Here is a 13,740-nt window from a genome sequence, read left to right as displayed (position 1 = left end):
TTATCTTTTAGAAAAAAAGTCATTTCAAAATATTGAATAGTTTCTAGACCTGTGACAGCATCTGAAAATCCCTTGATTTGTCTTCAATTTTGTTTCTTAAAGGGGTTGTGTTTTATACTACCTTTTTAATAAACAAACTCGTGAACAAAAAGTCTTTTCTTATGAGTTCTGAGAGAATGTATTTCTTTCTTTTTTTTTCCTCAGTAAAAAAGTACCGTATCATTTGGTGGGCAGTGATTTCAGTTCATAAAGCATGTGTGTTAACATGCCAGAGCTTTTGAACTGGAGTCTAGCATAGACGTTGCTAGAGTTGCTAATGCTTACGCTGGGCCACATTTTTTGTTTCTCCCTTGTGGGTTTTGCCCCAGACTTCATCCTGGTTTCCTGGTTTGGTGCATTATGGGCCTTTTTTGAAGATAGAATGATCAGGAGGAATAACTGCATAAACAACAGAGTTATAATTGAGATTTTTTTCTGCTGTGTGTGTGCATGGTCATGTCCCGACCTCCCCCCCAAGTAGGACAACCAGATTTTTTTAATTATTCTCACAAATCAAAGCTGTTATTTTGTTGAAAGCTTGACATTTTGAATGCTAAAACCAAAAGCATTGGTAGTCTGCTGTCTCAGTTCATACACTGGAAAGAAACAGGGACAGCAATCTCATTTTTACCTGACCGTTCCTCAGGGTGTTCACTGAGGGGCTGTAAATTGAGGCCATCTAACACCACTATGTTTTAACTGCAAACCTCAGAGGATGTTCATGAGCAACGTCTAAAAAAGCTTTAGCAGAAATTATCTCTGCAATATAAAACTGAATTTGGAAAGGTGGATCCAAGAGTGATTCAGATGTTGAGGGCACTGGCCCTGCTGATACACTGGAAATCCAGCCTGTCTCGTGGTTGAAACTTGTTTACGTGAAGAGTGTGTCAACCAAAAGGCTTAAGCACAGTCCTGGAAAATCTTACAGGCTGATAGTTAACTTGTTCTGGGAGATGTGCGAATCCGTTCTGTGCCGTGTTTCTACAGAGGGAATTGTCTTGTGCTGCCCTACTTTCTGCCTAGGTGAGTAAACAAACTCTTAAGCCGCTGACTAAAAGAGACAAGGTATTGTCACCAGTTTGGTGACTAGTTTGCCAGTGTATTTTTCTAGCTGAGACGTGAATTTGACCTTGATGCAGCATTTCTGGAATGGCAGCAATTTGGTAATTTTGGTAAACCTACCATGAAAGCAAAAGACAGAACAAACCCACTGGTTTCTTGCTACAGCACTTACAGAACAAGATTGATATTTTTATTTTCTGAAGATTTCTGTAGCCATTTAAAGAGGTCCATAAATGAATAAGCCACAATTGGTTAGCCAGCCTATGTGGAATGGAGATGGATGATCTTGCAGACATTTCTAGTGAAACGCTTAATGCCGAATGTGATATAACCTGTAACAGGAAAGTCCTTTCTGACCCTGGCCAAGCAAGCAGTTTGGCTCTTTACTGTAACTTGTTTATCACTTTATTCTAAACTCTTCTGAGGTCCAGACACTGTCGTCTTGATTGTGTACATTGTCATGAAAAAAAGCCCTGCTTACAATCCTATTTTCCTCATTCCTGAAACCTCCTAACCTGGTTGACTTGTTGGAGTGCATTTCATGCATTCTTAGTAGATAGGCTGGGGGAAACGCCTAGTTCAGTCACAGCTAGAGGCTAGAAAGCATGTAGGGAGTTCATGAACGTTGCTTGTCTCCTCCTGCAGTCGCTGCTTGTGTATATAGCTGTACAGGGGAAGGATCGCAAGCTGCTGGACACAGCATGACCATCCCGCCAGGAGAAAATCTTAACGGTGTGCCAGAGCTCGTGACAGTGAGTTAAGGTATGAGAATTTAATTTCAATGCATGTTCGCTGGCTTTCTCAAATGCCCCTTTATTTGAAAGACAATAAAGGAGAATGGTTTGCTTGCTGAATTATTGCTCAGCACTTGGAAAGTGGGAAGCTTTTTGGTTTTTATTTTTAAGACTGATTCAGGCAGTGCGAAATAGCAAAGAGTTCCCTATCTGAAGCTATAGTGATGGGAAATCAGTAGCACAGGCAAGGGCTGGAAATGTGAGAAACAAAGTGTTGTCACTTGCGGTGAGCAGTCAACAACCACATCTCTTAAGCCTGTTTACCATGTAGCCTTGTCTGCTGAAGGGCGAATAACTTGGACAATTGCTTGCACTGTTTTGCCATAATCCACTCATTCTGAGAGCAACGTAAGGCTAGCTGAGTCTGTTCGTCCTGAGCTCCACTTCTACTATATTTTGGCAGCAGTTTGTGGCAGGCAGACTGGAAGGAGTTCTGCCTTTTTTCCAGGCTTCCTGCTAGAAGATAGAAGAGTGAGATGTTCAGGTAATGGAGACCACAAAATCTAAGCCCTGACTCTCATGGCATTAGACTCCTCACGTGCACTGAGAGGACTGAGGTAACAGGTTATATCCAGCGTTCTTATGACTGCTTGTCGGAAAACCCAAAAGATTTTTAAGAGGAATGAGAAAGCAAGAACGGTGATTTATTTCTTTATCAGCCTATTTTATTCTAGTGTTGTAACTGTACTGTTGTCACAGTTCACACAAGCGTACCAGCTGCTACGCGCCAATAAATGGTGCCAAAGGAGCTTACAATTAATGTCATGAGCAACTTAAACGTGTTAATAAAGTGGTATAAAGACACAATGGCTGGCTCGCAGTGTGTGAGGAACAAGAAAAATGGTCCTTTGGGCCAGAGCTAATGCCTTTTAAATTGTATGCTGATGTGTAGTTGGAGCAGTGTAAGAGGAGCTGGTTTGGTGCTTGCTGTCGAGATCATCTGATCTTTCTCAACCCTTTCTCGAGCCATATGGTTGCTGATGACTTTGCCAAACTTTCACCGCTCGGGTTGGAATTTTCCATGGCAAGCATCAGCCTCCAGCTGAGCAACCAGAAAGTTTCATAACCTAAATAGTGCACTGCTTTCTGAAACAAGACTGGAGAAAAGTAGCGCCTGTCCTTGCGCTTAAACTAGATGTTTGGCTGAGGTGTGCTAGTTCCTGTTCCCCTCATATGCCGTGGGAAGGTAGCTGTAAATCAGAAGGAAGGTTTGTGGTTTAACTTCACTGCATTTGGGAAAGCTTGGTCAGTATTAAAATTTCTGGAAGAGTGTCTTCCCAATCAGATAACTGTTATGGAGCATCTCCTTGCATTTCCTAACTGGTACCCAACCTGTGCGTGTCCTATCCTCACCACTGTGTTCGGGTGGACTGGAGGCTGGGGAAAGGAAGCAGGAAAGGCAAAGCAGTTGAAATCCTAAAATGAGGACCGAGAAACTCTTGAGTTTTAACACGAATTGGTAGCTGATGAGAGGGGATTAGGGCTAGCTGAGGGAGGGACCATGATGAGGGGGAGAACTGAACAGAGCATATGGGGGAGGCAGAGTTAACACACAAAACCAGACATAGGAGTTGGGGGAGTTTAGATGTCTGGGGAGGGGGCAGTGGAGAGAGGGGAAAAAAAAAGAGGAAGAGGGGACGAAATAGGCTCTGTCTCAGCTTTGGGGGGTTGAGTGACTAGATTAAAATGACATATATAATTAAGGATTGGATTGTAAGGATTAGTCATGAAAAGGGGGATGGATTATGGCTGGATAATGTTAATCCCCCAAATTTCCTAATGTCTGAGTACTTGACTTTGCAGCCTGAATGGTCTTTTCATGTGTAGGAAACACAGACAATTGGAGACAGCCATTGCAGATACTTAAGACACGCAGATGAACGCAATGTTTATTGGGAAACCTCTGAGGATTGAGAGGGTTTATTAGAAAAGAAATACGATAAATATATAGGAGTGGGCTAATCAATGCTTCCTGTTGCAGGGTTAGTTGGATTGAAACACAAATCTGATGATTCATTAGGTTTTGCATAATTGACCAAAGGTTCCCCTGGTGTCCAAAAAATAGCAGCCTCCTTCTGCTACCAAGGTGAATCGATTATGCTATGCCATGTGATGAGCTGACAGTGGGACTGAAAAACTGAATAGAAACAGCAGGCGTTTCTCACTGCGTTCATAGTATGAGCACTGCTAAATATGATTTTGATTACAGCAGAATGTGCGAGGTCTGGCTATAGAACTAACTCCCCTGCGGCCAGAAACTGCACAAATGCATAAAAACGAGGCTTTTCCAGTGCAAGCGGTGACGTTCCTTGCCCTACTCTTACCATATCTGGCAGCAAAGATTTTAAGGAGAACAAAAAGGAGTCTTACAGTCTTCTGTTGACTTCCTGCAAATGATTTTAGAGTAATTCCTGCCTAAAATCCTTAATTTCTGGTTGAGCTACAGCATGTTTTATCAGTCTTGCTACCAAAGCTTAAAGCAACTGTCAGATCCACTGCATTTCTAGGTAAGTTGTTCCCCTACCCCCCCAAAAAAAAAATTAAAAAAGAGCCTTTTAAAACTTATTTACTATAATTTGAAGTTGAGTGTCTCTCTGTCTAACAGGTGAAGCAAACGACTACTCTCAAATCTTTTCCTTGTGGAGGTGTGTGCTGACAAGTCATCAAGGTACTTTCCCTTATCTGAACTTATTATTTTAAGCTTCAATTAGTCTTTTTTCTTTTTTAATATCCTTTTTTTTCACTTTATTGATATACTTTTTGAACAATGCAGAAAACAGAATTGAATAAAGCATTTTGATAAGTTCATCCTGAATGTCATCCACAGCTACTGCCACCTCTGTATTTTGTCTGAATTACTTGTTGGAGTGCTTCAATTCTTTTAGTATAGTTCCATCCTCAGGGTATTTTTGCACAGTGCCGTATCCTAGGCCCAGGGTTATAAAGATGAAGACAGGGGTGAGAAATGGCAGCTGGTGGACAGACGTGCCAATTTTATTCTGCAAGAGAGCCTGTGCTATGGCATTAACCAGTAATTCATACAATGCTGGTAACCATTAGGTCCATTTTCTGCTTTCAAGATACTCTATCCCTTAATAATGTTATATATTGTATAGAGATATCAAATATAAAGCTCAGCAGCAAAAAACAGTTTTGAATGAGTTAGATGAGTGTAACTCAGTTTATCTGATTGGGACAAATGCATTTCCATCATGATTCTGAAAAATGTAGTGCATATTTATTGAAAGATTTCTCCTTTTGTTATATTCCTGAAGTATTTTGCATTAGAAGGATATATTAAGGAAATCAGAAAGAAAAGGTGAGTGACAAGGGCAGAAACCCAGATAAAGGATCTAATTTTACCAGCAACAGTTCTTCTGGCACTACCAGTTTCAGGAGGAAGATGGGCTCACGCTGGCTGTGCAATGTAAGTTGAACAGTACTTCTCTCGTACCACTCTATTTTTTTTGGCAGGAGCTGCTCGTTATTGAAAATGGAGGAAACAAGGAAGCTCTCTCCAAAGCCATGTAAAAGCAAAGAACCCGTGAAAACAGAATGGGGGTCTCAGAGTGTCGTGTTTACATATTTCCAAGGGGATATTAACAGCGTGGTAGATGAACATTTTTCTAGAGCTCTAAGCGGTGCCAAGAACCCACAAGACCTGAGCATGAAGCACAAGGGTGAGACTGTTGTCCTGAAGAACGGTGAGCCGGGGTGACTAGTTCTCACTAAGAAATATAAGATGCAATGTGCTTTATTTTCTCATGCATACCTTGTTGATGAATAGAGTTTGGAACTGTGTGCAAATAGCAGCAAAATCACCCTTTGAAAGCACTGGTTTATGAAGCAGGGACTTCCTGGATAGATCCCTCTCTTTGCTGGGATGCTTCCCAAACTCTGCATGGGCTTGTTGGCAGGACCAGGGCCTCATTTTCCAGCTTCTGTCACTGTCAGATGCAGTAAGTGCATTATGGCTTAATTTGTTGTCTTTGCAAAAAGAGATTTATCTAAGCTTGCAAGTGTTAAAACTCGGTCTATGCCAGTGGCCTGTAAGAAGATGAATAAAAACAGTATAATATTAATTTGAAAGTATAGGTGGTGGTGATTTAGCCTGCTTTTAGTATTAATTTATTATTGATTTTTAAGATAGGCAGCACTAAACTGAATATATATATTTCAGTAAAAAAGAATATGCAGTCTAGTTGTGTTCCCTTAGACATACATTGGAATTTGCCTTGGGGGGAAAAAAAGCAGGAATTGATGAGACTTCAGATGCTTTCTTTCTCTTTTTAAGTAGATAGCATGTCTCCCCATCAATGGAATTTCTCTTCACATTGCTCCAAACCATATCCTTCATCTTCTGCTACAAGCATGTCAAACTCTGGTCTGAATTTTTCTGCTGCTGGTATGGCAGGCCAGTACCAGCCATCAGCTCTGCGGAGTCATCCAACTCAACCTGCAGATCTGTGGCCCTTCCCTTCGATCGGTACTCCCGCTCTTACCAGTTCGGTGTATCATCATGCCTTGCCTGACCTGCACGTGGTAGATGAACCGATCTCTGACAGGAAATACGGTTCTCTTCTTGGTCTTCTGCAACAGGAAAGGTGCCTAACATCCATGCAAGAATGTACCATGAAGCAACACTCAAGCCCTGCTTGTATGACTGGACCTACTGGATTACAAAATATAAGTCAAAGTTCAGTTCCTGGGGGAGGTAAGGAAATACTGTCGCTTTATTCTTTGATGACAACTTATGCAAAGAGACAAAATAACACAGTCTGCCCCAGAAGTGCTAAAATCTGAGACTTCTTCAGCCTGCCTCATAGAAATAGTTTTCAGTAGATAACCATTGCTGGGTACTGTGGTGCTTCGCTTAAGTGAATATAGATATTACCCATATGCTATCAAGACCTCTAGCCTGTAGGTAACAGGCATGGTGGCACTGATGCTCCCGTATTATTAGAAAGGGGTGCCTAGGTAAGAGCCCTGAGCAACTATCTTACTCCTCATGGCATTAATGATGCTGTGAATACAAGATGTGAAATTGCAGCCCTTATCAGAAAGGCCAGGTGTTTCTCTCCCTTCCCTAGTCTCAGTCTGCAGCTGGAAGGATGTGGGTAGGGGGGCTGGTGGGCCAGCCTTGCCTCATCTCATGGCTAATGGCTCTCTTCCATGAAGCTGTGCTGCCCTGTGCGTATGTGAAAGGCTGTGACTGCTCTCTGCAGTAGAGTTTCCAATCCTAAAGCAGCTCACGCTGGAGTTGCAAAGATTGTTTTATTTATTCTTAACAATTAGTAGGAATCACAATCCTGACGTGCATCAGGACTAAAGTCCACTTCCCAGGTGCTTACATACCTACAGCACCTGGGGCTGCTGGATGACATCACTCCCTTGTGTATAATTTCTGCATTTGAGAAGTTCTTTGTGACCGGGCTTCCTGGCTGGAGCCTGGGTGCCCAGCTAAGGTACAGCTGCATTGCTGCTCCTGGGCGTTCCCGGGTGGCAGCTTGGCACTGGCCTCCAAGAAAATGGGTTGTGAAATTGTTCAGGGAGTCTGCTGGAAAAAAACCAGCACGTCCTACCTGGTGCTTCTGGATAAAAAGGACCAGGCATGTGAAGAAGTGATCACGAGCCTTTGGTTTTGAAAAATAGCCTGCTGCAAAACACCTACTGGTTACCCAGTTTCTAATCTGCATCAGCAGGAATTTGGCAGGACGTGAGCTAAAAGTACTGTTTATATCTGCGTGTGGTCTGGTCCGCAGTCCCTCTTCTGAGGCTATACCAAAGCTTTGTTATAAGGACCCCAGCTGTAGGTGTGTTGTTAACTTATTCCTACTAGAGTGCCTAATGTATGCCTACCCATGCATGGAAAAGGGAGAGTGTGTGTCTTCAGCTGGAATGCAAATTTTCTGCTCGTGATAGGCACCTGTATAGATTTAGCTGAAACTATACGTATGCATTTTGCAGGCAGCATTCTAGATTTTTTCAGCAATTAAAGGGCAGTCTAATTGCTTTAAAGACACTGTTTGGGCTTCTAGGATTTCATTTAAGAACAAGGGTAAGTGCTCTCTTCCCCAAGGGGGCAATGTGAGCCTATCAAGGTTTGCGAGCCTGAGGAACTGACTCCTCCAAAAAAAAAAAGAGATGTTTCATGAAACTCAGGTCAGAAAGAGGAAATTGCACTAACAACGGTCAACTTCAGTTCAATGTTTCAGAAAGGAATTGAGTGGAAAAATTAAAAGAAAGAAAGTGAAACAGCTTAATGTCCCACAACCATCTGCAATTAAAGTATTTTCTTTAGGGATGTTCGCAAGGCCTTTCTGAATGTCTGGGGAGCCTCATAACACCACGTGTGTAATGCTGCACATGTGCTTATCGAGCAACCCAAAAAGAAGAGATAAGCAACTGGCCTGTGCACACAGCGAGCCTTTGGCAAGTCCCTAGGATGTATGCATCTAGTCTGGCTGTCAGAGTCCCTGTTTCTTGGCTCTGTTAAATATGCTCCTCGTTGCGCTGTGTCATGTTTAAGAACAGCTGATATTTATATTTATGGAAGTGTGTATTTCTGTGCCAGACAGCACAGAGCTCCCCAGCACCTGTGCTATAGGCTGGGCTGCAAAAGCACAAGGTTTCTTTAGGAAATACTTCCTACTTTTAGCTCTATGCTGGATCTCTGCTCATCTCCAGTATTTTTTTTTTTTTAAGACAGGAAAGCAAGCTCTTACCAGGGCTCAGAAAATCCCAGTGCAAGCCATGCCACTGCAGGTGAGTAATGAAGCTAGCAGGTTTGGAACAAATTAATGCTCACTTGTAAAGGATAGCTGCCTTTCTTATGCACAAAGAATTCAAGCTTTTTTTGTTTGCTTCCAGACTGTATTTCAAAAGCTTATCTTTTCCCCAGAGATACTACCTCCTAAAATTACATTAACAAGAAAGAGGGAAAACATTCTGTTGAGATGAAGTTAGAAAAATCACATCTACCTTAGTTTTTGTTGTTGTAGCATCAGACTGCCACTTCACAACATGCCTATTTTTCACTACCTGTCCAAGTTTCAAATCCCAGAAAGATGCCAAATGTAAGATGGTGGATTTGTCATAATCTTAGCTGAAGAAACTTACTGGCTTCCCTGCTGGTGAAGAACAGTTATGCTACATCTTTCTGCAGGACTCTACGTTTATTGTGTGTCCCTAGGGGTGTTGAGGTGTAGCTGTGGAGTTTGTGGCTTTGAAGCAGGCTGCTCCTTGCTTTGTATCTCAAGCATTCAGCTTCGTACTGAGCTCCCTGTTTGACCTGTGTGCTAGCTCTAGACCCCTTTTCACCAGCAAACCTACCACGCTGCTAGGAGAGTTGCTCTACAAAATTATTCCCAAAGCATTCGGGCTTCCGTGTTGTTCTTGGTCTTGAGATTGTATCCTGTATCTGGGAGGTTACCCTGATGCTGGTTCTTTGATGTGCAATATTTTGGGGAGACCTTGGATGGGTCATTCTGGTTATTCTAGTAAGGGCCCTCTTGCATCAGAGAAGACCAAAAGGTACAATTTTGTTTGCACAACATCCTAAGGGTTTGCATGGACTATGCTGTTCGACAGTCCTGATAATGCTATGTCTTTCAGGTATTCAGATTCATGACAGAAGACGGGATTTGTACTTCTAGCAACAGGACGTTTCTACTTTATTCTGACAGAGAAAGTTCTTGCCATGAACTTTTATTATTTGCAACTGTGAATCAAGAAGAAATGAACTGCAGCTATGCCATGCTTTTTCTTTCAGATGGAAGAATACACATACTATTTACTATTTTAGGAATGAAAAATCTTTCTTTATTCAGTAAATAATTTCTGATGGTTGTGGTATTGAAGGTATTGAACCTAACAGACTGTTTTTTGTGAAGAAATATTGTCTACTTACAGCTTTTTACACTTAACCCTCTCTTGAAAGGACTTTCAGCACTTTTTATTCATTCTTGGTAAGAAGCACAATTCTATCTTGGAGGGATGCAATTAATATAAATTCATTGCTGCAACTTCTTATCTTGATTTTATATCTCCATATTGTTTAAAATAGTATTAGACTGTGGGCTCCCTTTGCAAGACTTCAAGACAACCACAGGCCACGAGAGAAGTATATTACTGCACTTCCCAAAATATAAATATGATAATTTGTGGCCATGTTTGCAATTCACGGGGACATTCTTCAGAAACTATATAATAAGCATATGCATGAAGGCTCTGTTTTGCCCTCATAATGTGTAATTTTCTGGAAAACAATAATTTAACTCTAGATCTGTAAAGAAATCTAGAAATCATTGGATGCGATTAAAATACCACTGAGCAAAAAGCTGGAGCTGGGAATGCTTCATTTTCCCAGCCTCTCTGCAGGTAAAAAGGAACTTTTTTCTAAATCCATTGTGTGATTGATTTTTTTTTTTTTAAATAATTATACTGTAGGACTCAGCCATCTGAACAAGGTGATTTTTGATTTTTTTTTTTACAAAACTGCCTTTCTTCTCTTTTAACTTTATTAATACATTTCCAATTAGTTCTTTTGTTATTACATCCACCTTTCCCAGTTTAAGGCTACATGGTAAAATAATCTGGCTTCCTCTATGAGTCAAAGCAAAGACTTCTGTGCTGTACTCTCTACATCTGTCTTACCAATTTGTTTTAATTCCATTGAAGTTATTTCTTTAAAATTTTTGTCTGCCTCTGCCATCCCTCCTAAAAGAAAATGCTGAAATGATTTATCCCTAAGGTCTGTAAAGACATATAACAGTATATTTAAATGCTTTTAAAGTTTAATGCTTCTTGAAACAATTTGGTCCTGTGCATGTCACAGATAGAAATATTCAAGATGATTTTTAAAGTCAGTATTTCTGGTGAGCCAACAACGTAGAGTTGGACAAAGTGTGTGTGGAGGGAGTTGGGGGTGGAAATGTTTTTTTTAAATGCATGTCTCTTACTGCAAGGACATGAGACATCAGTGGTTCTGCCTTGACACTGGAATGCTTCAAGCTATTGCTGCAATGCCTGGCAATGTTGTCGTCCTGCCCCTGTGCAGCAGACCTGGCAAAAGAGAGCAAGTTCCTGGCCAGCCTGAGGGTATCTTATTTATAAAAAGCCTACAATATATATTATTTCTTCCTCTACAATATTATTTGTCCAGAATGTACTGTTTCTTGCTTTTCTGCTCGGCCTTGCGACATGTCCCTGATGCTGTCACACTGCCGTTATGCTCCGATGACAGCATCTTCATTCCCATTCAGAAGGGGTGCTCTCTTGCTCGGAAGGGCTTGGCAAACAGCGCCCTGCATTCAGCAGCTACCATCTGGCACTTCCCACGTTTATTTTCGGTTCCCACTCTGAATGCAGCGATCACTGTGGTGATGGGAGGAGAAGGGATGCTTGGTCTGTGCCCATTTCAGCAGCTTCCGCCTCCCTGCATGCTCACGCATCTCTGCAGAGACTGCTCCAAAGGACAGAAGGACAAATGTGGCCTGGGCATTACATTTCCTGGTAACTTACTGACCCTATAGGAAACAGCTATTTGCCTTCATTTGGGTAGCGTGTAAGCTCACAGCATTCTGCTCTAGCCCAGGATTATTTTCTTTGAATGGGTGGCTTTCTTCCCATCTTTTTGTGATGATGGGGCAGCTGAGGTGTGAACTATGTGCTCTGTGAGTATGAACACCGAGAGAAATCATCGATCTCTTGCAAGTGTGTTTGATACACACATCCTGTGAAGGAGTCTGGGTCTTTTTTTTAATAAGCCGGCACAACTGTTGCACCTTTAAACCATGTATGTCCCTGGACACAGACGTTTGCAGGGACAGGTGGCCACATTCCAGCTCCTGCTCTGTTGGTCAGATAAACTTTGTGGGTGGCTGGGAGCAGTGTGACTGGCTTAGCTGCTCCACCCTGCTTTAGTCACTTGTGAGCAGCGTTAAAAATAGTCACGGACTGTGGTGACAAACAGGAACAATTCTTTCACTATTAAAGAAAAACCTAAAGGTTAAAAAAAAAAATAAAAGGAAAATAAGGCAGGAATGCTACCAGGTGACTTGGCCACAGCCATCTTACTGATTTTAAAGCGCTCCCCTGGCAGGCTCTGCCAAACAGCCCTGCTCCTGGTGAGCAGCTGAGCCTTGGGGGAAGGACAAGCTCTGGCCAGAGCAGGCCTGGCATGTCTCACACCTTTAGTTCAGACAGCTACAGTGCGGCAAAGGTCAGGAAACTAGTGATTGTAGGTGTCCATTTTTTATTATTATTATTTTTAAGAAAAAAAACCATCTCCAAGCATCGAAGAAAACAAGAAGTTTTGGGAAGAGAGCAGTGAATTTATGGCATCCTCCCTCCCCCAGCATGGAGAGAGAAAGCAAGGGTAGGAAAAAGCTTGTGATGTGAACAGAAAGGCTTTAATCTTCGTTTGTAAATGCGCCGGCTCCTTGTTCCGGGGTAGGTGAGCTCCTGTGCCCAGAAGCTACCAGGAAAATGGCGGCCAAGCCCAACCCTGCAAGGCTCTGAGGGGCTGCCTCCTCTCCTGCCATTTCCAAGTGATCCGGAGAGCTCTCCCCCGCGTTCTCCTGTATCTTGGAGGGTTTCAGCAGGGAAACGCTGCAGGCTGGTGGTTTTGGTGCCTCAGGGGCTGGGTGCTGGGACTCGTTCCTCGTTTTGGTATCACACGCCGTTTCGGAGGGCTGTGTGTCACCTCAGTGACAGTGCTGCTGTGCAAGCAGCTTGGCTGTGGTCGCATCATCCAGATCGTGGTTTCTTTGCTGAAGAGGTGCAAAGGTGCGTTTGTGGGGGGGGTGGCAGCAGTGTGGGGCCCCGCTGCTCCTGGGGATTTTGCATGGCTGCAGCTGGGGCAGACCTGGCTGGCTGGAGCTGGATAAGAGCCGGCGGAGGTGTGGTGATCCCCAAAGCATGGCATGAAGAGAGCACTGCGACTCCTGCTGCGTTGCTTGTCAGCAGCTACAACGCCCCTCAGTGTGCCAGCTTCCTGCAGCAGTGCTGTCCCCAAGCTGACCTGAGGTCTTTGAGCTGTCTCCGTGTATTCAGGTTCCATCACTCTATGGGTTTTTCAGGTCCCAGAGCACAGGGGAAGTGGTGCAGACCCGTCCTGGTTGTGCAGAAGAGCCCCAGCTCATGCTCACAGGAAAGTGCAAAGGGTTGCAGCATCCTGTGCTCTTGCATCCCCATCACCTCAGCCTGGGCTTTGCAGACTCTGGGTTTAAGCCTGAGCAGAGCGAGCTGTGTTTTCCCCATGTCTTTATCCACCTGGCAAGTGCTAGGTAATGGGCAGGGTAACATAAACAGGAACAAGCAATACTTTGTACGTTTCCTACAGCCTACCTTTCTACCTGAGTGAGGGATAAAGTAACCCTCTCCCAGTCAGCAGGATTAAAGGTTTCTATGCTCAGCATTATAAACCACTTGCATTAGCTCACAATGCCATGTATTTACCAAAGAGAAATGTTATTCTAGGTAAATCCCTCTGCCAGCTGGAAAAACAAATTGAGCGGATCGAAGGAAACTGAATGTACTGAACACCCAAAGGGTGTCTCTTGTAATTGAGCACAGCCTAAAATAATCCTGGGCTGGCTGCCTGTCTCAAGCTGCCGCCTGTGAGCGCTGGCCCCGCTGGGGAGAGGCACCCGCTGTGCACTGGTGGTGGCTGCACCCAGGGCTCACCAGAGTCCTTGTGCTCAGAAGCCATTGCCTCTATGTTAAGGAGCAGGTCGCCGTCCAGCCCAGAGCCTCCACCACAGTGCATTGCTACAAAGGAGTTTTCTATCAACGATTTAAACAACTTTTCTCCTTCTTTGTTTTTCTGTTACTTATTGTTCTG

General features: G+C 43.2%; 1 protein-coding gene across 4 annotated transcripts; it reads left to right on the top strand.

Annotated features, from left to right (window-relative positions):
• Nucleotides 1-1,191: 1,191 nt before the first annotated feature.
• VGLL1 (vestigial like family member 1) lies at nt 1,192-10,694 on the top strand. 4 transcript variants are annotated; one of them, XM_080553663.1, is made up of 7 exons: nt 1,192-1,863; nt 2,344-2,379; nt 4,501-4,563; nt 5,370-5,599; nt 6,190-6,609; nt 8,601-8,660; nt 9,510-10,694. In XM_080553663.1, exons 4-7 carry the CDS (start codon nt 5,389-5,391, stop codon nt 9,548-9,550), a joined length of 732 nt encoding a protein of 243 aa, XP_080409789.1. In that variant the 5' UTR covers nt 1,192-1,863; nt 2,344-2,379; nt 4,501-4,563; nt 5,370-5,388; the 3' UTR covers nt 9,551-10,694. The 4 variants fall into 4 exon arrangements, with proteins under 4 accessions (XP_080409789.1, XP_080409788.1, XP_080409791.1 ...); XM_080553662.1 differs by lacking the exon at nt 2,344-2,379 and having other exon boundaries at nt 1,196-1,863; XM_080553665.1 differs by lacking the exon at nt 2,344-2,379 and having other exon boundaries at nt 1,203-1,863; nt 6,495-6,609.
• The last annotated feature ends 3,046 nt before the right edge of the window (nt 10,695-13,740 follow it).

The sequence above is a fragment of the Anser brachyrhynchus genome (assembly GCF_964034855.1).
Source record: "Anser brachyrhynchus genome assembly, chromosome: 13".
Lineage (NCBI taxonomy): Eukaryota > Metazoa > Chordata > Aves > Anseriformes > Anatidae > Anser > Anser brachyrhynchus.
The sequence above is the reverse complement of the archived record's forward strand: the minus strand, read 5'-3'. Positions and strand labels throughout refer to the sequence as shown.